Here is a 25407-nt window from a genome sequence, read left to right on the forward strand (position 1 = left end):
TCGTGAATATGCATGACCGATCGCTATATACCATCACCGATCATGAATATGCATGATCGGTCGCTAAAATGGACCACCGATCGTGTTTTATCACCGCTCGCTAAAGTGGATCACCGATCGCATAGGACCACCACCGATGACTAATTTGATCACCGGTTGCAAAAGACCATCACCGATGATTAAATGCCTCTTTGGCGTTCCATAATAATGTAGCCACAACATTGAGTCTAAACTTAAAGCCCGAGGATACTTTAGGGTTGGGCTACGGTCTTTGTGCTTGAATCCGCAAACTCTACGGGCCATGCCACACGAGGCAATTTATAGGCAACCAGTTCCAGGCAATCTCCAAGAAGAAAAGCCATTCACATTTCAATGTTCAGGTATTTTTCTTGTTGATCGTAAGACATTGTTTGAAACCGACTCATCTGTACCAAAGTGGTCCTGTATGCACTGCAGTTGGTTACCTCCAATTTGGCTGTAAAAGTTGCCTCGTGTGACAAGGCCCCAGGATTCATCTAAAGATGAGTTGTCAAAGCTGCCAAAGGGGATCTATTGTGGCATAATTCATTGCTCGTTTATTTGGAATGATCATGCGTATCCTAAAATAAATGTGAAAAGCGAGTTTTGATTTGGGGATGGCCACATTTCTGGTAGTTTTGTGTTAATGGTGGACTTGTATATTCAAAACTAATGTGTTCTTGTTAACTGGATGAAATGTATTTATCTATACTTATTTATTCAACCTATTCGATCTCAGTATTAGTAAATTTAATAATCTACTTTGTAAATATTTCATTGAAACACAATGTACCTCATAAATAGCACTCAAGGAACGTCTATATTGCTTCAATGACGAGGAGGCCTATTTCTTTATGCTTACATTGTTTCAAATCAATGTAATTTTATAATATTATAATTACAATAAAAATGGTCCTATATGTATTTGAGGAAAATGAACATGCAAAAGCACGTAAATGTGTTATCTGTATTGGCAACAAATTATTGAATGAATCAGATATATATTAATCTCAGTATGATAGGCCTAACTGTCATAAAGTGATCGGAAGATGTTCCTGTCACCACTCACCATTCATATAATCAATTTCAAACCTATAAAGTCGCGGTTCACTTATTAGGAATAGTACGTTATAATTGAATCTATAAGTAAAACATATTTTTGATAATAAATATCAAAAACCAACCAAGGTATCATCAACATGGACACCTTTTATTGTCGAAGACCAATATTATTACTTGGTGTATCTCAAGATATGCATAAAATTACAAACCCGTGAAAATTTGAACTCAATCGGTCGTCGAAGTTGCGAAAAAATATTGTAAGAAAAAAACACCCTTGTTGCAAAAGTTGTGTGATTTCAAATATCTTGAACTCGAGACCTCAGCTGTAGTGAGAAATTACTTTTTTTTGGTCACCCAAACCCCGGGGTGACTTGAGACAAACGTCGACAAAGAATTCATGAAAATTAAATAAATTTAAGTTGGCTCTCTATAGTAATAGCCTAATCAAATCCCGAAATGAACCCCACAAGAATCCCAAAGTGTTTATAAAAGGATAATCCCGGGGGTTCGTTAGTTATTTGTTGCGGTTATTTTGTTTTATGCGCCCCATTTCTTACGAGCAGCTGTCCACGGGAAAGCTGTCCGCAGGAGATTGTCCCCATTCACGTGGGCTAAAAAGGAGGATGATTCACGTGACGCGTTTCCGCGACTATCGTATTTGCATACACGTTTTTTAGCAACGGATACGGGAGCTCATATACGTCTAAGAAAAACGGATACTTTTTTGCAGAATTTTAATTCTTTTTTTTGTCCCAGATCAAAAACATTTCCCACTGAAGTGTTTTCACTGGTATCGTGCTTGGTATAGATAGAAATATTTTAGACATTTTACAGGCAAATCGATGAGGATAAAACACGGGTCTCTATCGGTCGTGTTTGTCAGAAAAACACGCATGATGAATGCGAGCGCACTCAAGTGAAACGGGTCTATATTTTGCGAAACCTCTCTATTTATGGAACGCCAAAGAGGCATTTAATCATCGGTGGTGGTCCTATGCGATCGGTGATCAACTTTAGCGAGCGGTGATAAAACACGATCGGTGGTCCATTTTAGCGATCGGTCATGCATATTCATGATCGGTGATGGTATATAGCGATCGGTCATGCATATTCACGACCGTTGATGGCTTTTTGCAATCGGTGGTCAACTTTAGTGATCGGTGGTGGCTTTTTGCAATCGGTCAACTTTAGCGATCCGTGGTGGCTTTTTGCAATCGGTCAACGTTAGGGATCGGTGGTGGCTTTTTGCAGTTGGTCAACTTTAGGAATCGGTGATGGCTTTTTGCATGCGGTCAACTTTAGTGATCGGTGGTGGCTTTTTGCAATCATTCAACTTTAGTGATCGGTGGTGGCTTTTTGCAATCGGTCAACTTTAGTGATCGGTGGTGGCTTTTTGCAATCGGTCAACTTTAGTGATCGGTGGTGGCTGTTTGCAATCGGTCAACTTTAGGGATCGGTGGTGGCTTTTTGCAATCGGTCAACTTCAGGGATCGGTGATGGCTTTTTGCATGCGGTCAACTTTAGTGATCGGTGGTGGCTTTTTGCAATCGTCAACTTTAGGGATCGGTGATGGTTTTTGCAATCGGTCAACTTAAGGGATCGGAGGTGGCTTTTTGCAATCGGTCAACTTCAGGGATCGGTGATGGCTTTTTGCATGCGGTCAACTTTAGTGATCGGTGGTGGCTTTTTGCAATCAGTCAACTTTAGGGATCGGTGGTGGCTTTTTGCAATCGGTCACATTTTGCAACCGGTGATGGGATTTTGGGATATCCGAATTTTGCGTCCGGTCGGTGCAGGCCTACTTCAAAACCTATGATTGTGTAGATTGTGGATATTAGTTGTTGTTATTTTCTAGTTCACACCACCGTGGAGGAATAAATTACACTCACCAGCGGGTTGACTGACTTGCCAAACATTTTTAGAAGAGTACCATTTTATACCCAGATAACATACATACATTGGGCAATCAGTTATTTCAAATTATTACATTATTGCAATCAAGATTTATTAATATCTACAATTTTGGGGGAGATTTTATAGCAAAAAAAATCTCAACAAATTACATTACTTTGTCATTTTTTAATTGTTTCGACAATCTTAAGACATCCTGTGCCACAGATTTGACACCCTGCCTTGAAAATTGCATATTATGACCAATGTCGGTTCAATGCCGGCCCAATGGTGGCCGTTACCAAATCAGTATTGGCACAAAAAGTTGTTTTGTACCATTATTTGCCAAAATGGTGTGCCACTTCGAAACCAGTTTTGGCCCAGAAAAAGTTGTCTATACCATTTTGTCAAAATAACGTGGCGCTAAAAAAAAAGTATTTGCCCAGAAAAGATTGTCTATGGTGCAGCTACAAAACCAGTGTTGGCACAATAGAGGTTTTCTACCATTTTGCCAAAATGGTGTGCCGCCAACAAACCAGTAGACAGATGACAGAAATTTAATTTTCATTATCAGACGAAAATTCAACCAGCATTTTAACTCGTAAGTTTTTATTAATAAAATAAAAATGCAAAAAGTATATTAAATATATTAAATTTAAATGTAATTACTTTGCAATAAAAAAGTTCATTACAATAAAGTGTAGTTGTCCATGATAAACACAAAACATAAAAAATGAAAAAACAGCAGCAATGAATAAATCAAATTAAAAAATGCTATGTAAAAACCAATAAACTAAAAAAGGAGGTATTAATTTTAGAATTTTGTTTTATTAATAGTATTCGGTTTCTCAAAATGCCGGTACCATCAGGGGTCGATTTCACAGAGAGTTAGGCCTAGTCCTAACTTAGGACATAGTCCTTGGAGATATAAGAAACGTATGGCTAGTCCTAAGTTAGGACGATTAACTCTTCCTAACTCGAGATAAGACTAGTCTTACCTCTTTGTGAAATCCACCCCAGCTTCAATAAATAACTTGCATGGGCTAATTCCTTTTTAAATATCAAGTCGGTTTAGTCATTAGAACATATTTCTTTACCGTTTTGCCAAAGCCAGTATTGGCATGATTGGCCCCGAAAAGGTTTTCTATAATGACACCATTTTGACAAAAAATGGTGTGCAGCTACAAAACCAGTATTGGCTCAATGAGAGGTTTTCTGCCTGTTTTTCCAAATGGTGTGCCACAAAACCAGTATTGGACCACTGCAGGTTTTCTACCACTTTCCCAAAATGGTGCACCGCTACAAAACCAGCATTGGCCCATTAAAGGTTCATAATTTTGTCGAAACGTTGTGCCGCACAAAACCAATACTGGCCAAGACAGGCAAACCTCCGTCCTAACTAAAATAGTTTGCCTCTATAAAACCGACATTGGCCCAGTGTGGGCACTTTACTAGCAAGGACATGACGCTTGACCGGAAGAAGGCCAGCACTGGCCCAATTCTGGCTCAATATCATCAAGATGACATTTGGCGTCATCTGCGCATGCGTCGGCTTTGAGGACGGTCGTCCCTCAATTTTTACGACAGTACTTGGGATGAATCTTCGTTGTGCTGAAAACGACAACGTTTAGCTGAACAACCGTCGCAGAACCATCCGTCGTCGAAAACGAAAAGTCACTACCATTTCCGAAAGACGACAACCAATTGTGGGACATAGATAACCCTTCCACACCCTCTCCTACCCATTTGTTATTATTATTATTATCTTTTTAGAAAGAGCTGATTAATTTGATGTTTGTTGCGTTCCCCCTTACATAGTTATAAAATGGTACTCTTCTACAAATGTTTGGCAAGTCAGTCAACCCGCTGGTGAGTGTAATTTATTCCTCCATGGTGGTGTGAACTAGAAAATAACAACAACTAATATCCACAATCTACACAATCATAGGTTTTGAAGTAGGCCTGCACCGACCGGACGCAAAATTCGGATATCCCAAAATCCCATCACCGGTTGCAAAATGTGACCGATTGCAAAAAGCCACCACCGATCCCTAAAGTTGACTGATTGCAAAAAGCCACCACCGATCACTAAAGTTGACTGATTGCAAAAAGCCACCTCCGATCCCTTAAGTTGACCGATTGCAAAAACCATCACCGATCCCTAAAGTTGACGATTGCAAAAAGCCACCACCGATCACTAAAGTTGACCGCATGCAAAAAGCCATCACCGATCCCTGAAGTTGACCGATTGCAAAAAGCCACCACCGATCCCTAAAGTTGACCGATTGCAAACAGCCACCACCGATCACTAAAGTTGAATGATTGCAAAAAGCCACCACCGATCACTAAAGTTGACCGATTGCAAAAAGCCACCACCGATCACTAAAGTTGAATGATTGCAAAAAGCCACCACCGATCACTAAAGTTGACCGCATGCAAAAAGCCATCACCGATCCCTAAAGTTGACCAACTGCAAAAAGCCACCACCGATCCCTAACGTTGACCGATTGCAAAAAGCCACCACGGATCGCTAAAGTTGACCGATTGCAAAAAGCCACCACCGATCACTAAAGTTGACCACCGATTGCAAAAAGCCATCAACGGTCGTGAATATGCATGACCGATCGCTATATACCATCACCGATCATGAATATGCATGACCGATCGCTAAAATGGACCACCGATCGTGTTTTATCACCGCTCGCTAAAGTTGATCACCGATCGCATAGGACCACCACCGATGACAAATTTGATCACCGGTTGCAAAAGACCATCACCGATGATTAAATGCCTCTTTGGCGTTCCATATCTATTCAATAAGTTCGAACTGCGTGTTGCCAGTATGGTGGTCGACCTTGCACATTTTTACCCAAACACGCATCGCTGGTTCGACAGAGTCAACAATGGCCAACCGATTCAAAATAGTATACAGCACATCAACCATAATAATACCTGAGGGCACATTAACGTCAAAGCACAGTTTACACGTCGAGTGCTGTATGTAGTTGGCAGTAGTTAAAGACATTATGGTTTTGAATATTTCATGATCGAGTGTTGTACGGTCGGAGTTAGTGTACGTTCTAGCATAGAGAAAGGGGCTGTGTATCTCGTGATACAACGATGAAGGAGCGACACGGTGAGACGATAGAACTGTTAACAACTGGGCGCCCTACAGAAACCCCTACTACTGGGGTTGACCATGAAGACAACAGCAAACGGAACGTAAGTGTTACCATTGTGTAAAAAGAAACATCTCTGTCTGGAAATAAATAAATAGATAAATAAATAAATAAAATTAATAAATATATGTCACAGGTTTTTACCTCTTTCAAATAATCAAGAGCCTACGACGTGGTTCGATTAAGAATATCGGAATGTTTGCTAAGAAAGAAAACACAACAGACAGCAATTTAGTTAGATTCTCTTCTCTCTCAATTATAGTTATTATTATTATGAAAATTATCTCAATATCTCAATATCAAGGATTCAACAAATACAACACAATCCATTCAGTTATAAAAACAATCAATAAGGCAATGGTTCAAAATCATATTAACTCCTTCAGTATTATCAACGGTTCACAACTGTGCGAAATGATATTTGAACGGCAATTCACCAAGGTGAAACAACAAGTAAAAATACTCAACCACATATGAGTCTGAGGAAATATTAACAATCGCAGGTTTGTAAAATGAAACAGCAATAATAAATACTGAAGCAGTTAATGGCAACGAAAATACACAATGATATATAATAGGTCTTAGCTGGTTCCGCGCTTCCACTGGACTTGGCAGAGACTCTGTCTTGGGAGGTCGACATCAGATTGGCTCCGAAGTCCAAGAAGTGACTCTGACGAATTCCAGGAAGACGACGAAGGGGGTTGAGAGCGGAACTGGCGAAAAGTTGAACCGGGTCAACTTCCCAAGCGAGGCCTGTGGGCTAGTCTGTATCAACAGAGCACATGGTAAAGATGCAAGAAGGGGGGTTTAGGAACGTACTTAGGGAAGTAACAAATGTTCCAAACAAAATCTACGCAAAGTGTAACTATCTAAACACTTTCAAGAAGTCTTCCTTGCATTAGGCCGATTTTCGCTCTGTTAAAAGTCTTAACTCATCATAAACTAATTCAACTATGACTTACACAAATATAAAGAACATACAACAAAATATAAAACGAACACTCTTCCGGTGCGTACTGATAACCTTCATGAAACTTAAACATAAGGGAACGATAAGAAACTTCTGTGCGTGTATGTGTAAAACACGATAGTGGTCAATCCAGATCAAAGGTCACAACTGTTTACGTGCGTAACAGCAAACAGTCGTCTAGCCTACTTAAATGGAAAGGAATGTGCTCGGACACCTTCAAGTGTGAAAAGGGGTTATCTAAGGACAATGCTTGTCCAGCACAACTAAAGTTACGTATTGCCATGGTATTGCTTAGCAAAAATGTAGGAACATACCAATAACAAAGTATATAATAAATACTAATCAGAAATAGTTCAATCACATAATGATCAAAATGTGGAAGGCGCTATGAGTGAAATCACGGTATATAAAATAACAGGTGTTTCGATAAACCAAATAGGTTCTATCAAACAGTAAAACGTATCGAACGGAAAAAGAATAGCACTGAGTATAAAATCTAACTGCTAAATAGCAATAAATGCAATATACAACTAAATCATATCGGCAATAGAAAGTAAGAGGAATATACGATTAAATAGACGGAACTCCTAAAGCTTTTCCGTACACATGATAAACAACAAAAAGGATTACACAATAAAACACTCAAGGAATTTATACATCTTAGCAGCATTGTTCGAACAATCAACATAATGGTTTAAACTCATATTGAACTGTACCATCCATCTTGAGTCTTACTCCAACTACCTTGTCGAACAAATCTTTCAAACGGCAAATGCACAAGTGATAAATCTTATACAATATGAAAGAAATAATCAAAGCTTACCTGTATCAACAGAGCACGTGGTAAAGATGCAAGAAGGGGGTTTAGGAACGTACTTAGGGAAGTAACAAATGTTCCAAACAAAATATACGCAAAGTGTAACTATCTAAACACTTTCAAGAAGTCTTCCTTGCATTAGGCCGATTTTCGCTCTGAGGATCCAGAGGAAAACGAGCCAGGATATACCAAGCTGGTCACGCACTCGGACAGGAAAGTTAAACTATGATTGGCCAGAAATGTTAAAACAATAACATTCTGGTTGGGCTTGACCAATGAGAAAAGAATTAGTGGCCTAAGTTCTTAAGAAAACGTGTGGGCAGCTAAAGATAATCAAATCCGGGCACAATTCAAGGAAACTACTGACCTTGCAACAGTCATTGCAACATAGCCTTACGTCATGTCCCTGGGGGCAACCAACTGCTATGTCTTATGGTCAAGGAATTCCTGGACAGTGACTCTGGCCACTCCTCTCAAGGATGTGGTACTATAAACAAATGTTTCTCAGAATTATAAAACTAAGAGAAACTAACACCCACACAGGAGGTGAAAGTTGAAACAATGACTCTATAGTAAACTTAAGAATCCTCGTTGGACAACTTAAACTAAATAAAATAATCTTCGTCGGACTATTAACTAAAGTAAGAATTCTTCGTCGGACTAATAAAATTATGTTATAATATGCAATTTATAACAGAGTCCGACATTCTCGGCTTCTTAAATCATGGCGTCCTCGACATGCATCCTACTTATCAAACTTAACAATCTTAATCATTGTGATAAAATGCACTAATTAAACTACTGGTAACTTCTAAAGCCTTTTGTTGCATAGCTAAATGCTGCTCTAGAAGTTTGGCATTCTGTCCTTCAAAACCATAATATTGAGGAGGTTTCCTATTTCGCCGTGGGTAGGGAATAGGGGTGTCCTTAATATCTGAATCGACTGAGGTTGTCCCACTGGCTACATGATTTGAGGGTTCGGAGTTAGAATCCTCCTCCGTCTTCTTATCATCTGTGTCATCAGACGATGGGTGTGAAGAAGAAGTGTTATCCGTAGGGCTTTCCTCAGAGGGCATCGACTCATCGGAGACTGGGCTGGGTGAACCTTGGGCAGGTTCACTCTCCTCCGTCGGGGTGGATACTTCAATGACTTCATCTATTGAAGGTACCGGGATAAAGATTGGCGCACCCGGGTTGAGTGGGGCTGTCTGTCTTTTAGCGGGAACTGGACGGAGAACATAGAAATTATCATCAGATATATCAGAATCTAGGGCATCATCCATGTCACTCGGTGGCGTTGGGAGTGGTCTTCGCTGAGGACGTCTAAGGCGGGGCTTAGGCTGCGGTCGTTTCCTAACGCTAGGTTCATCTTCACATGAGGGGACAAATCCACATGGGAGGAGCATATTGCGATGGAGTGTCTTTCGTGGACCATCATCATCGATCGGCTCTACTACGTAGACTGGAATATCTGGACTCAGTCATTGTCGTACCCGATAAACTGTCTTGCTCCAACGGTCAGCAAGTTTGTGTGGACCTTTCAGGCCAACATTTTTTACCAACACACGATCCCCTGTTTCAAGTGCATGGTCACGAACTCGTTTGTCATAGCGGGCCTTGTACTTCAGAGCAGTTTTCTCCATAGCAGCTGAGGCAAGTTCATGGGCTCGACGCATCCTATCCTTGAGGTCAATAGCGTACTGGGCGTGGTTAGTTTTACCTTGCTGTGTCGGCAATCCAAACTGAACATCATAGGGGAGTCTTGGTTCACGACCAAACATTAAAAAATATGGGGACATGTTGGTAGAAGCATGCTTGGTACAGTTGTAGGCATGTACCAGGGGACCAACAAACAATCTCCACTTTTTCTTCTGTTCTTCATCTAGTGTCCCCAACATCGATAATAACGTCTGGTTAAATCTCTCACATTGCCCATTTCCCTGAGGGTGGTAGGGGGTCGTTCTCGACTTCTTGATCCCGGAGACAGTACACAAATCTTGAATAAGACGAGCCTCAAAATCCCGTCCCTGGTCGGAGTGTAGTCGCTCTGGAAACCCATAGTGTACGAAGTAGTTTTCCCATAACACCTTAGCAACCGTATGAGATGCCTGATTCTTGGTAGGAAAAGCCTGTGCATAACGGGTATAATGGTCTGTCACAACCAAAATATCTTTGGTGTTGCTGGCATCAGGTTCCAGACTTAAGAAATCAATGCACACGAGTTGCATAGGTGCCGTGGTTTGGATGGAGACAAGGGGTGCAGTCTTCATAGCTCTCCTTTTCCTTCGTACGCACCGCTCACATGTTTGACACTTGAACTCCACATCTGTAGTCATCTTAGGCCAATAGAATCGAGACCGAGCAAGATCAAGGGTCCTGTCAAAACCAAGATGGCCGACATCGTCATGAATGCCTCGGAGAGCCTCTTTTCTTTGACTCTTCGGAACAACAAGTTGGGACAACTCACGACCATTACTAACACTGCTGCGGTATAAGACACCATCATCAAGCTTCAACTTATCCCAATGACGAAGAAGGAGCTGGGACTCTCTGGGCATCTGTGCTCGGTCAACACCACGGGGACATACACCATTCTGGACACATTCAACAACCAGTCTTACATTATCATCTTCATTCTGCAGTTGTCTCCATTCTTCGGGGGTCGTCATAGGCAACGCAGTCTGGGTAGCGAATTCAGGTGGGATAACTTGCGGGGAATCGGTCAAGCTTTCTACAAGGGCTGGCTGATCATCGTTTGGACTGCCAACTGTCGTGTTCCCTGCTTGTACTCTGACACTGTGCCGTTGGCAAATGGCTTGGAACACTTCCTTTGAGCAAACCCCTTCTTCACTGTAATGGTCCACACGATCGCGGAGTTGAGCGATCTTTCCATCTACTTCTCTTGACTCGTCATCTGCTGGTGGTGGTGGTTGGGGTCTTCGTGACAGACCATCGGCATCAGCATTTTTACTGCCAGGACGGTACTTGATACGAAAATCAAAGTTGGACAATGCAGCTAACCAGCGATGGCCGGTGGCATCAAGCTTAGCGGTCGTCAGGACATACGTCAGCGGGTTGTTGTCGGTCAAAACAGTGAACTTTCCACCATAAAGATAGTCGCGGAACTTTTCAGTCACCGCCCACTTCAACGCCAGAAATTCCCACTTGTAGGCAGGGTAGTTCAGCTCACTCTTTGACAGGCCACGGCTGGCATAAGCTATAACATGGGGGCGACCATCGTTATCTTCTTGGTATAACGCCGCTCCCAGGCCAGTTCCACTCGCATCCGTGTGAAGAACGAATGGCCGACTATAATCTACAAAACCCAACACCGGAGCAGTGGTCAGCTTTTCTACAATTGCATCAAAGGAGAGCTGGCAGGATGGAGACCATAATTCGCCGAAGGGTTCATTTGGACTTCTTAGCTTGGCATGACGTTTATTCTTGGACTTCTTGGCAAAACGCTTCTTTGTCATGTCGTATCCTCCGGTCAACTCGTTCAGGGGCTTGGCAATTGCTGAATAATTCTCGACAAATCTTCTGTAGTAGCCGGTAAACCCCAGAAAGGACTTCAGTTCTCTTGCATTGTTAGGGACCGGCCAAGATTTAACTGCATCTATCTTGCACGGGTCGGTACTAACACCATCAGCAGAAATCACATGCCCAAGACACTTTACCGAAGACTGGAAGAACTTGCACTTCTCGGGACTAAGTTTCAATCCAAACTGACGGAGACGGTCCAAAACCTGGAAAAGACGGGCTTCGTGCTCTTCTGCAGTGTTAGCAAATACAATGATATCATCCAAATACACATAAACACCATTATGAAGAAGCTCACCCATGCACTTCTCCATGAGTCGTTGGAACGTGGCGGGTGCATTGGTAATGCCTTGAGGCATTCGGTTGAATTCATAAAAACCCAAAGGACACCAAAAAGCAGTCTTATGTTTATCTTCCTCTGTCATCTCAATCTGGTAGTACCCGGACTTCAAATCGAGGCAGGAAAACCATTTCGAACCATTCATGGCGTGGAGTGTGTCTTCTATCCTTGGTATCGAGTATTGATCCCGTATGGTACGGCTGTTCAATTTACGATAATCAATACACAGGCGGACGTCACCATTCTTTTTTCTGACCAAGACTATCGGCGATGCAAACTGGCTTGCAGACTCCTGGATTATCCCCTTGTCTTGTAGGTCCTTCAAATGTTGCTTAGCATCAGCATAGTCAGCGGGGGGAATTCGCCTACAATTCTCTCGGAAATGGGTCTCATCAGATAGCTTGATAGTGTGCTTGACTGATGACGTACAACCAATATCTAAGTCGTCTTGAGAGAAAACTTGGATCTTATCATGAAGCAATTTCTTAACTCTATCTACATCTTCGATGGGAAGGGGGGAAGCTTTAAAATCAAAATCTAAGGAGACCAATGAAGGAGAAACTGGTTTAGTTTCGGCAGTACAACTCGCTGTCCGGGCGGATTGTGAAGAAGAGTACGCTTTCGCCCAAGCACAATCAATGGAGAGTCGGTTTACAAACTGTTTCCCAGCCGTCAGCTGACACACCCGCAACATTTCCTTCACGACACTAGTATTTGTGCCCACGAGCAGGGGGACATCATCTTTTCCCTGTCGGCTTGGACACACAAGGGCGAGGGTAGTAACTTCGTGTTCCATCCCTGCAGTGCCAGCAGGAAACATCAGACTAACTTCTACATAACCCTTGTATGGTACTATCTGGTCGGCTGCCCCTATCACCGCAAGGTGCGACAGGGGTTGGAGTTGGCGGTGCTTCAAAAAACGGTGGAAAAACTTCTCTGTCACGCAGGTAACCTGCGACCCGGTATCAAGGAGACACATCGTGGAGTGTCCGTCGACGAAGACAGGAGTAGTAGCCTGGTCGCCGACGACACCTCTGGGGATACTTGAGACATCATCACAAGAAGGAGACTCTTGATACCTGGTTGCAGTTGTCATCAGTTTCGCTGGACCCTTAGATGGTTTGGGGACGGCAGGAGGGCCCTCTACTGCTGTCCGCTGTCGTTTCCCGAACTCTGTGGTTTGGATGCAGTAGCGCGGGTCAACATCTTCTCTTGCACCAGCGCCGGGTTCTTTGGTGACTTACAAATGCTACTGCGGTGGCCCTCCTCGCCGCAATTATAGCAGAAGAAAGACTGGCTTCTCTGTCGGTTGCCGAAGTACGACGGGTTGCCTTGCTGGGCTCTTGGAGTTGACTTGAAGAGGCCATCCAACCGTCGGTGAAGGCGGTCGACGGCCTGTCTTAACTCTTCCACCTCACCTGTGGACTTAGGGGCGGGAGTGGGCGCTTGCACTGTCTGCTCTATAGCCAAGACGGAGACCTTCTTTTGTGGGGAGCGGTGAGCAGCCTTTCGGTCCAGCTTGTCCTCCAGTTGGGACTCCGCCACCCGGACTTCTCGAAGTAGTTCAAGAATTTGGGGTGGGTTCGCCTTCCTGGAGGACAACTGCAAGGTGTGAAGGAGATTGTCGTTGAAGAGGCAGCCTCTCTGGAATTGGCTGCACAGGAGTCTTGGGCACTCTTCTTGTGCAGCGCCGCCTTCTTCAACGACTCGGGTCAGAAGTGTGTGCAGACGAAGTAAATATTCTGATGCCTTCTCACCCTCCCTCTGAAAGTCGCACCGGAACACTGTCAGGAGTTCATCACCGTCGGCAACCAGTCCGTAAGCCTTTGAGAGGCAGTCTAGGTGCTCGATCGCCGATGCTCCTTCTCCAATGGCCCATACAACATCTAATGCTGGAGGAACCAGAGACTCCGTCACCCTACTTCTCTTCTCACCGTCTGAGATGCTATCGTCCTTGATGAGTTGTCTTGCGAGCCTTCTCCAGTTCTCAAAATCTAACTCACCAGCTGGGGTCGGGGTACGCCCCGAGAACAACCTCAGTCGTCGATAGGCCCTATTATTGGGTTTATCTATAACTATTACTTTGGGTGGGTCAGTACCTTCTACATTGGGGACTGGAACTACGCCTAGGGATCCCTTCAAGTCATCTAGTGTTTTGTTTTGTGCTGCTAAAAAATCGGTTAGGGCATCAGAGAAATCCATCGTGCTCAGTTGATACAACAGTTACAAAATACAAAGTAAATCAACAAATATAGCAATGGTAACAAAACAAATCGTTAAATCAAACAAATAACAACAAGTTATGCTGTCAAAAGTTGGAGAAAATGTGCTTCAGTCAAAAACAAAATATGCAATCAATATTAAAACACTGGGAGAAATTATGGCATAGGTCATTCATATAATAACACAAGATGAGAATCAACTAGAAAATGCTTCCGTTTAAAGTTTTGTAATTCCTTCGAGAATACGAAACCAACAACAGTAAAGAACAACAATGAAGGAATTCTAAATGAATTAAGCAAACTCCGGGTGGTGCCTCCAATTTTGTCACAGGTTTTTACCTCTTTCAAATAATCAAGAGCCTACGACGTGGTTCGATTAAGAATATCGGAATGTTTGCTAAGAAAGAAAACACAACAGACAGCAATTTAGTTAGATTCTCTTCTCTCTCAATTATAGTTATTATTATTATGAAAATTATCTCAATATCTCAATATCAAGGATTCAACAAATACAACACAATCCATTCAGTTATAAAAACAATCAATAAGGCAATGGTTCAAAATCATATTAACTCCTTCAGTATTATCAACGGTTCACAACTGTGCGAAATGATATTTGAACGGCAATTCACCAAGGTGAAACAACAAGTAAAAATACTCAACCACATATGAGTCTGAGGAAATATTAACAATCGCAGGTTTGTAAAATGAAACAGCAATAATAAATACTGAAGCAGTTAATGGCAACGAAAATACACAATGATATATAATAGGTCTTAGCTGGTTCCGCGCTTCCACTGGACTTGGCAGAGACTCTGTCTTGGGAGGTCGACATCAGATTGGCTCCGAAGTCCAAGAAGTGACTCTGACGAATTCCAGGAAGACGACGAAGGGGGTTGAGAGCGGAACTGGCGAAAAGTTGAACCGGGTCAACTTCCCAAGCGAGGCCTGTGGGCTAGTCTGTATCAACAGAGCACATGGTAAAGATGCAAGAAGGGGGGTTTAGGAACGTACTTAGGGAAGTAACAAATGTTCCAAACAAAATATACGCAAAGTGTAACTATCTAAACACTTTCAAGAAGTCTTCCTTGCATTAGGCCGATTTTCGCTCTGAGGATCCAGAGGAAAACGAGCCAGGATATACCAAGCTGGTCACGCACTCGGACAGGAAAGTTAAACTATGATTGGCCAGAAATGTTAAAACAATAACATTCTGGTTGGGCTTGACCAATGAGAACAGAATTAGTGGCCTAAGTTCTTAAGAAAACGTGTGGGCAGCTAAAGACAATCAAATCCGGGCACAATTCAAGGAAACTACTGACCTTGCAACAGTCATTGCAACATAGCCTTACGTCATGTCCCTGGGGGCAACCAACTGCTATGTCTTATGGTCAAGGAATTCCTGGACAGTGACTCTGGCCACTCCTCTCAAGGATGTGGTACTATAAACAAATGTTTCTCAGAATTATAAAACTAAGAGAAACTAACACCCACACAGGAGGTGAAAGTTGAAACAATGACTCTATAGTAAACTTAAGAATCCTCGTTGGACAACTTAAACTAAATAAAATAATCTTCGTCGGACTATTAACTAAAGTAAGAATTCTTCGTCGGACTAATAAAATTATGTTATAATATGCAATTTATAACAGAGTCCGACATATACATTAGACATAAGACAAAACCAGCAGTACTAATGTACATGCTAATGGTTACATGCTGGTACAATAGCCAACAATCCAAATAATGGGATTATATATGATAATTATGATAATAAAATGATATATAACATTATGGTGTGAGCGGATAAGAGCACCGAACGTATATAACCGCTGGTGTTTCTGTGTAGGTTCTTGTTAATTTTATTAATTTATCATTGAAATCCAACATTAGTATCATTCAAAACATTTAAAACTTCTTCAATGGCTCTTACTAATCCTCAGGAGCACCGTAAACTGAACATGCCAGTTGTGGTGATTATGATCACTGGGAAAGTCGTAGGGGGAGGTCTCCTGCTAGTTCCGATCGCCTTGAGTAATATGGGTGAGTTTGACACAGCTACAGCTGACACTAGACTAGTCTTGATCCAAGACGTCACTCTCTCATACTCGTAACGTAACGTAACGTAACGTAACGTACCGTAATGTAATGTACATGTAATGGGATAACCGACAGATTGCGCACTTTTCTTCTTGAGCTCATTTTGGTTGGCGACTGTGCGGAAGCTAGAAATCGAACCAAGGATAGCCTTTTGTAGCTAGCGGGCGATACGGCGCGCTGACCTTGGTAGCGAGACTAGACGTGCGCTGCCCATGCATGTAGCATGAATGGGAAACAATCCATGTGAAGGTCTTTGAACCAAGACTAAGACTTTATAAGATGATAAAGAATCCTGTTTTTCCCCCCGTATATACCGATGTGTGTTCACTCTATACTTAGTATTTATCCGATTTCTGTGGAGTAAAATAATACACAACAGTGGAGTCCGTCCGCTCATGCGTGCAATCACCCGGTGCAATCAAGCTTATCACCAAACCTTTGAAATATCACTCAAAAAGATGCAAACTTCAATCTAAAAGAGTGGAAGACCTTCAATTTAAACTTCAATCTAAAAGAGTGGAAGACCACTCGAAAAAAAATGTCCTTCATATGGTTCTTGAAAGAGTGCTTTTTCACTCTTTTACATTGATAGAGAAAGGGAAGAGAGTCAGTTAAAGAATTTTCTGTCATACCAGAGTGATGGGACAACCTGCCCGATCTGACGTGTCCTTGAGGATGCACCCACTAAATTAACTCCCAAAGCATACAGTGGAAAATGCTGAATAATAAAAAAGAACATTTAGAAGTCTCACAGCTTTTTACAGTAGGGGAATAATTCTTCACTGACTATTGAACTTTGACCCTCTGCCCAATTTAACAATATAGGGGAGTCGCAGCTCTGCGCCCGTCGATGTACTCACCCCTCCAACCCAAAACACCCCTACACCAGTGTTATTTTTCCAAACGTCTGAGCAGCAATCTTTAAAAATGTCCCTACACCTCTCAGCATGTATGAACATTTTTCAGGGCCCAATGTAATCCAAAATACACCAAACTGGAAGACAACAACCCCCAGGTCACAAATGGTCACTTTTTGGGTCATTCAAATCTGTCGGATATAGAATAATTTGAGGGTAAACAAAAGATTATATTTAGCTCTACCTGTTTTATCGTTGTGGTACCCGCTGCCAAAACATAGAATTCGAACTGCCTCCAGCTAAAGGGCAATCTCGGTGGTAAGACACCGCTCTAGAATTGCAAGGGTCATGGGTTTGAATCCCACCCAAGTAATTTGCCTGTGATACTTTTTTTCACTGGACTCGGGAAAGTAGCGCCTACTGAGTGTACAGTGTAAACAAACATCGGTGTATGGGTAAAAACCCAAAACCCAAAAAGGTATAATGAGCTCGATGCGCTGTTTTCTCCTATTTAGTGGGAGTGACCAAAGATTATAGAGCGCTGCAAGGCGCTCTATAATCTTTGGGTGTGACCCTTTAGCATCCAAGAACATTCCGCCCGAACTCGCTCAATTGTATTTATGGGTTGAATGAGGGTATTTTAAATGAGGGCGCTATTAGGAGAAGTTTGTACAGCTTGCCGTGTTACGGTTCATAAGCTCCTGTACCCCCAAAGCTGGCATAAGTTTAGGTGTATCTTTTTAGGAACATTTTTGTTTGTTTGTTTGTCAAAAGAATTAAATATCACAAAATTTGAGAAAAGCAAAGATAAAACTTTAAATTTGTCTAGAGTAGAAAAGGGGGATGCAAGCTCAATGCAACCCCTTTTCGGTAATCAGTGTGAGCAGCTTGTATATGAAGATAGCCTGAATATCTGAAGTCAGACTTGTGAATTACGCCAGAGAGTTGCCTCAAGCATCGGTAAACCCCCGTCCATAATCACCTTTCACCTACATTGTATGCAGACAACCGAAAGTGCAGCTGCCAACTTCACATCGGACCAATCAAAACACAGATATAGAAAGGCTTATCCGTCACTGCACGTTTAAACATTGAAATCATCGTATCCAATGCAATCAATGGTTCTGAAAAGCAGGTATACCTTGCGGATAAAGACAGGGTACCAGTCTAGTGTGAAGATATGCGTGGCTTACAATGGAAATACGTCACTCTAACGTACGGATTCCAGACTCACAGCTCGTAACCAATCAATATTGTATCTTCTTTCTTATAGGTTGGTATGGCTTTATCTTCCTTTTCCTTTGCTGCGTGACGTCAGCTTTTACAGGAGTCCTCCTGTCCAGGTCGTGGCTCGTACTCATGCGCTGGTACCCGGACGAGTACCTGGATGAGATCAACAGGCATCCGTACCCTTCCATCGGTTATGTGGCATTTGGGGATGCTGGAAGGTGAGATGTGGTTTGGTCAAAGTTGTACAAATTTTGCTATCCGGGCAATCTCGGTGTTCTAGTTGGTAAGACACTGCTATAGAATTGCAAAGCTCGTGTGTTCGAATCCCACCCGAGTAATATGTCTGTGATTTCTTTCACAGAACTCGGGAAAGTACCGAGTATACCAACCAAAATTAATGTTCTTTATCCCCAATGCAAAGTTGTCATAATTGTTAAAGTTGTCAATCTTTTGAGAGAGAAACACGTGAGCTGGTCTTTTGAATAAATAGCCCCCGTACACAGTGCACCCCCAAATCAAATTAAGGTGGTGAGTTTTCAAAGGTTAAATAATTTCCTAAGAATTGTTTCTTCAATTAAATAGTTAAAATTTGAAAAATATAATATTTCAAATGATAGTCCAACACCAATGGTGCAAAGTCAATGACTGAAATAGCTCAACATTGGCTTTAAACATAATGGTAACAAAAACACCTATATACTGATTAAGTATGTTTTCAAAGAAGAAACCTTAAAGGCACTATTGGTAATTACTCAAAATAGATATTATCATAAAAACAAATTACTTGGTAACGAGCATTGAATAGCTGTTGAGTGTGTAAAACATTGTCAGAAATGGCTCCTTCTGAAGTAACATAGTTCTCTCTCAAATATTTAAATACTTCATACCTCAAGCCTTTTGTTGTGCATCTGAAGCGCACAAAATGTGTACAACAAGGGTATTTTTTCTTCAATATTCTCTTGCAACTACGATAATCAATATCGAGTCCAAATTTTCACAGATATGTCATGCTTATGTTGGGAGAATACTGGTCTTTAACAGCTATACCCAAGATGTCAAGTGTTTTTTGTTTTGTTTTTACTTCCATCATAAGTCGTATTCAAATTGTATATATACGTTTTTATTTGCCCAACAAGGCGAGTGACTGCCATTTTGACCGCAATCTACGGGTTTGGGATTACCGTTGCATCCTACCTCCTAGTGGCAGACGTTGTTCAGTTAATATTCTTTAAGCTCCTTCATGTGGAAGTTTCTATGTGCGCCTTGATTGCCATTGCTGTGCTTTCCGCAGCACCCTTGCTGTGGCTTGGGTCACCTAAGGATATGATGTAAGTTTCATATAGAGCTAAACCCAATACAGAGAACTTAGGACTAGTCTTAGGACTAGTCCTAACTTAGGAATAGTCCTAACTTTTTAGAACTAGTCTTAGGAGATAGGCTAGTCCTAAGCTAGTAACTCGTCCTAACTCGAGATAAGATATACTCTCAACACTTTGTGAAGTCCACCCCAGGGCACTTTTGGTAATTAAACAAAAAAACTGTTATCATAAAAACTTACTTGGCAATAAGCCATGGAGAGCGGTTGATAGTATACAACATTGTGAGAAACAGCTCCATCTGAAGTAGTTTTTGAGAAAGAGGAAACTTCACACTCATAAAAGACTTAAGGCCTGAAGCCTTATACTAGGCATCAGAGAGCACAAACATTTATTTGTGCAACAAGGATGTTATCGTCGTTGTTCTCTTGCAACTTTGAAAAGAAAAGTTAAAACTGAACTTCCCTTATAACCTTAGAGTGCGTAATTACTGATCTTATGAAAAGATCACTTACATTACAGGAACAAACTTTGTTATATCTTCCAATAGAATCGTGTGTATAGTATCCGGCTCCACGAGCGTGCTGGGGTACCTATCTCTTGGCATTGGATCCCTGTTGGACATTGGTGCCTATCCTGACATTGTTCCTGTCAAACCAACACTGTTTTCAGTACTTGGATCTCTTGGTCTCATTATGACGGCATTTGGTGGACAATTTGTTATACCTACAATCCAGCACGATATGAAGAATCCAGAGGACATGCCCATTTCAGCAATAATGGGGTATTGTGGTGAGTTGCTCGAAGAATATATTATCGGGGAACTGTTAAGTTCTTATAGATGAAAATGCTTAATTTCTTGTCAACTTTCTGCCTTCCAAATGAGAACTCTTGTCTCAGCAGGACCATTGCTGTGACCTGGAGGTCCAGATAAATGGTCAAGACCAAGACCTGCAGGTTAAGATAGGGGAAAAAACGTCCTAAGTATTTCAAAGGAAAACTGAGACGAAGATGTCCAAGGAAAAGAAAAGTGTAGACCGAGTTGTCCGAGCTTAAGTGGAGACTTGGACGAGGTGGGCAAAGAGGAAAAGGGAAACCCAGACAAAAGGAATATGTAGACCTACAGGTCCAAGCTAAAGTGCGCACTTTGATAAGGTGGTTAAAGGAAAAGGGAAACCCAGATAAAGGGAAAATATAGACAGAGAGGTCCAAGCTGAAGGGGGAACTTGAATGAGGAAGTTAAAGGAAAAAGGAAACCCACTCAGATTGATGGGAAATATAGACAGAGTGGTCCAAGCTGAAGGGGGAACTTGAATGAGGAAGTTGAAGGAAAAAGGAAACCCAGATTACGGGGAAATATAGACAGAGAGGTCCAAGCTGAAGGGGGAACTGAATGAGGAAGTTGAAGGAAAAGGGAAACCCAGATTAAGGGGAAATATAGACAGAGAGATCCAAGCTGAAGGGGGAACTTGAATGTGGAAGTTGAAGGAAAGAGAAACCTAGATTAAGGGGAAATATAGACAGAGAGATCCAAGCTGAAGGGGAAACTTGAATATAATGAGGGTGTCAAAGGAAAAGGGAAACCCGCAAAAAAGGAAAAATCTAGACAGAGAGGTCCAAACTGAAGGGGAAACTTGGATGAGGAAGTTAAAGGAAAAGGGAAACCCGCACTAAAGGAAAAATCTAGACAGAGAGGTCCAAGCTGAAGGTGGAACTTGGATTAGGATGTCAAAGGAAAAGGGAAACACGGACGAGGAAAATTTAGTCAAAGAGGTCCAAGCTGAATGGGAAAAATTCACTAGAGAAGGTGCACGGAAATTTACTTTCTATGACAGCACGTTTACTTCAACTTAATTTAAATAACTATCTTTGTCGCACCTTATACAGGTATCGGTGTGGTCTATGCTACACTCGGTCTCGTTAGCTGTCTTGTCTACGGGAATATATTCGCAGTCGTCGGTTCAGATAGCATCATCGATCTGATCACAACAGAGTCCTTCCAGATCATAGCGATCGTATTCATCTCTATTCATATGCTCATTGCAGGCGTTCTTTTAAACAATCCTCTATTTCAAGATTTGGAAAACTACTTGGATATTCCTTACAGTGAGTATGATATTGTTATAGTGTTCTAGTGACTACTTGCATTTGCCTTGATAGTAGTCAATTTAGTTCGGTATACTAGCTCCTAAATGGCGAAATGTATACACTCAGTTAAAGTTCGTTATGGCCTCTCAAAGTACAGATTGTGACAACATTACAACACCTAATCATTTGGATAAGTGTATACTATAATTACTGACTTTTTAACTAGAGACCTACGGTTTTTGCAATCGGTAACCCTGGCATTGTTAACAATTAGTCGCGGTTATGTCATTGCTTTTAACATAGGAGTTTTGGAACAGACCTCTGCTTCAGAGAACATCACTACAGATGATAATGAACTATTTCAAATGATTTATTAAAATAACATTAGAGCCTTTCGGAGATAGGTTAACTTCCACCGATCCCGGAGACATTTACGCATGCTCGAAAACCTAGTCTGGTGCCAACTCTTGTAATGTCTGCTGCCACCAAGCGTTCCAAAGTCTCACATTGATTATTTTTTTCTTCACAGCCATCACATGGAAACGGATTTTACTGAGGTCAGTCTTCTCAATTTTGGTAGTGTGTGTTGCTCTTTCTGTCCCGAGCTTCTCGTCTTATCTCGCTGTCGTTGGGGGCGCCATTGCGGCATTGGTAAACGGAATTCTACCCTGTGTTGTGTATTTAAGGCTCGCATCCATGGAAGCACCGGCCGGCAAGAAGCCAGAGTAAGTCATTACGCAAGTAATGTTTCATTCTTCAGTAGTTTCATGGGGTTACCTTTTAAAATATTATTTTGCCATTTCTTGTTTTTTATATTTTACTCAGTGTACTTTGAAGACGTTGATTTCTTCACTATATTTTTGTTAAACATGCATTGTGCACTTTCAACTTCTTTTGTATACATAATTATAACCCTAAAGCGTTTTACAAGAAAAATGTCTTTAAAAATTCTTCTCTTTTGCTCTAGGACAGAGTACAGAGTGTATTATTATAAGAAATAAATATATAACAAAATAATTCAGATTAACTCATTCTAGAACTACAAATCAATAAGCAGCATCAGAAGATTCGAGACCAGTAATGTCTGCTGCCCCTTAACTTGATTAATGACATAGTATTCCTTTTGTATGCTTTTACGTTACAGGGGTCCATTGAAATGGTACTTCACCCTAGCTATTCTCACAGTCATTGTTTTATCTACGTGTGGTGGTCTGGTGTCGACCGTGACAGGCATAACCAACCTGATTAATAATGAGAACAACTCAACACTGCCATGCTATATCCAGTTCCATTAAACACACTGGACACTATTGTCAAAGGCCAGTCTTCTCACTTGGTGTATGCATTAAAGGCAGTGGACATTATCGGTAATTACTCAAAATAAGTTTTAGCATAAAAACTTACTTGGTTGCAAGTAATGGAGAGCTGTTGATATTATAAAACAGTGTTAGAAACAGCTCCCTCTGAAGTAACGTAGTTTTCGAGGAAGAAGTAATTTTCCACGAATTGGATTTCAAGACCTCAGATTTAGCAATCAAGCAATCGACTATGTCATTATTAGAAGGAGCCGTTTCTCACAATTTGTTATAATATCAACCTCTCCCCATTACTCGTTACCAAGTAAGGTTTTATGCTAAAACGAATTGCGTGCCGTCCTTTGGAGGGATTTCCCTGTACTCCCAACACAAGGCTCGTCTGGTTCCTAGTATTCATTATTAAATTACCATATCAAGCACATGGTTAAATGACAATGCTGGTGTTTTTCTTTTATACTGAAAAACATTCTGAGTCTAATTATTTTCAAATTTGTTTTGTTCCATTATAACATGATATACTTTTCTGTTCTAATATTATAGTAGAATGGTCATACCATCACACATAATTTGAAATAAATGCTTGTACCAGTACGATTACTAACTTGTCTTTATAGCGGATTATAATATATACTATCTAAATTTTGTTATACGCATATGCCGGAATGAGAAAGCATAATATTTACCTCATATATAACTGTGTTATAATACATACATATATTTATGAAAATGTAGAAACATAAATTTGAGCCAGATTTTATTTTAAACACGGTTCTCATTCTAGAGCTAGTTTCAGATTTGTATCATATCAACACCAAACTGAATATTGGAGATGTAGTCACGTTTACTATACATGTACATCATATTTTTTTTAAATATCCGAAAACGCAATTTGGTACGTAAAAGAAAACATAGTTGCAAATTGTTGGGGTCCCCAGTTTCCCATACGCAAATAATTTAAATGTTCTATGACTCTTGATAGGCAAACGGCGAGTCGTGTGGTCATGACGTGCTTTATTACTAAAAAAACTAATTTGGTTTAATAGGGGAGATTGGTTGTTAATGTTAACATAAACTGCTGGTAAGAAGCATAATCGCAGCTTTTTGGAATAGTGTAAAGCTTTTTAAGAGAGATTTCACTTCAAAATAATGTAGTTATATAAAAAGAGATTAGTTTCAAACTGAGATTCGTTGTACTGGCACAATGCTTCTCAACGGATTATTCTGCCCCAGTGGCCGATTCCCCAAAGAGCTAAAGATTGATCGTAACTGAAAATCAGTCGTAGTTGCTTAGTAAAGTGTGATGTCACAGTGCAAATCACTATGGTGATACTGACAAGTTGTCATGAGATGGATGTTATTGCTTTGTTAGTTTTATTGTTTGCATCTATAGGCCTTATATATTTTGAACTGTATAGGGACATATTATTCACTTCGGATTGTCGGCGGTATCTCAACAACCACATTAGTAATTGATTATTTCACATGTTAGTTTTATTGTTTGCCTTTTACATTTATATAGGACTAAAACCATCGAAGGATCTAAAAACCGAGGTATCCTCTGCTTTTGGTCAAATAATAACGTAAAACAACAAACGCCCGCCCTCCCAAATCGCTGGTCACCAATTACAAAAGGCCAGTGCCTTCAAGGCCGCGTGTTACACTGAGTGTGTGTCTCTTAATATAAACTCAAACACTGACCCAGCAAAATTAATGTCTTCCAAGGGCGATCGTCAAAACTTTAACCCTGGAAAACTTTTTGACAAGTTTAGGAAATACTTCAAGTTCACCAAGATCGAAACACGCAAATAAGCAAAAAGTGCAACGAATCCGAGCTGAAATAAAACCAAAACAAAAATAAGCTATATAATCGAGAGACTTATACTTAATATAGTCCTAAAAGGCCACGTTTGGTAATCACTCTTTAAATGACAATACACACTTTTGTTAGAAGGTTACAGCAGCTTTTGATAGTATCAAGCATTTTGAAAAATATCTTTGCTTCGAGGTAATGATGTTATAGAAAAACACAGTTTTCTTCACCATGGAAGCGTTACTGTCAGCAACATTTTTAGATAGTGTGTTCAAATTACGGATTATGCTTCCTTTGTGTGTATATAATTGCTCTGGATCTTAAAAACGAATCCTTTAGAAATGAAATTTTCTCAGGTAAGTTTTAATTAAAACAATCAAACGGTTAAAAAAAAATAAAGGTTAATTTCCCCTTTAGAGACATGGTTATTGCACGTTTCATATTAAAGGCAGTGGACACTAAATAATTATTAGCATAAAACCTTACTTGGTATTAAACGAGTAATGGGGAGAGGTTGGTAGTACAAAACATTGTGAGAAACGGCTCCCTCTGAAGTGGAGTACTTTTCGAGAAAGAAGTAATTTTCCACGAATTTGATTTCGTTACCTCACATTTAGAATTTAAAGGGTGTGTTTTTTTCCATCAAATTTTC

The 25407-nt window shown here is 40.9% G+C and overlaps 1 protein-coding gene across 1 annotated transcript; it reads left to right on the forward strand.

Annotated features, from left to right (window-relative positions):
• The first annotated feature begins 6002 nt into the window (after positions 1-6002).
• On the forward strand, positions 6003-22990 carry LOC117291665 (amino acid transporter AVT1J-like). Its single transcript, XM_033773507.1, has 8 exons — positions 6003-6192; positions 15982-16081; positions 18269-18443; positions 19362-19553; positions 20092-20333; positions 21429-21647; positions 22159-22354; positions 22774-22990. The coding sequence occupies exons 1-8, from the start codon at positions 6091-6093 to the stop codon at positions 22922-22924; spliced, it is 1377 nt and encodes a 458-aa protein (XP_033629398.1). The 5' UTR covers positions 6003-6090; the 3' UTR covers positions 22925-22990.
• Positions 22991-25407: the final 2417 nt, after the last annotated feature.

Source organism: Asterias rubens, chromosome 6 (assembly GCF_902459465.1).
Source record: "Asterias rubens chromosome 6, eAstRub1.3, whole genome shotgun sequence".
Taxonomy (NCBI): domain Eukaryota; kingdom Metazoa; phylum Echinodermata; class Asteroidea; order Forcipulatida; family Asteriidae; genus Asterias; species Asterias rubens.

What these genes read in the sequence shown, in the direction of transcription:
- LOC117291665 (XM_033773507.1), top strand. Translation starts at nt 6,091, where the DNA reads ATGAAGGAGCGACACGGTGAGACGATAGAACTGTTAACAACTGGGCGC. An exon ending in GCATTTGGGGATGCTGGAAG is followed by an intron (nt 18,444 to 19,361) that starts GTGAGATGTGGT and finishes TTGCCCAACAAG; the next exon opens with GCGAGTGACTGCCATTTTGA. An exon ending in AGCAATAATGGGGTATTGTG is followed by an intron (nt 20,334 to 21,428) that starts GTGAGTTGCTCG and finishes CACCTTATACAG; the next exon opens with GTATCGGTGTGGTCTATGCT.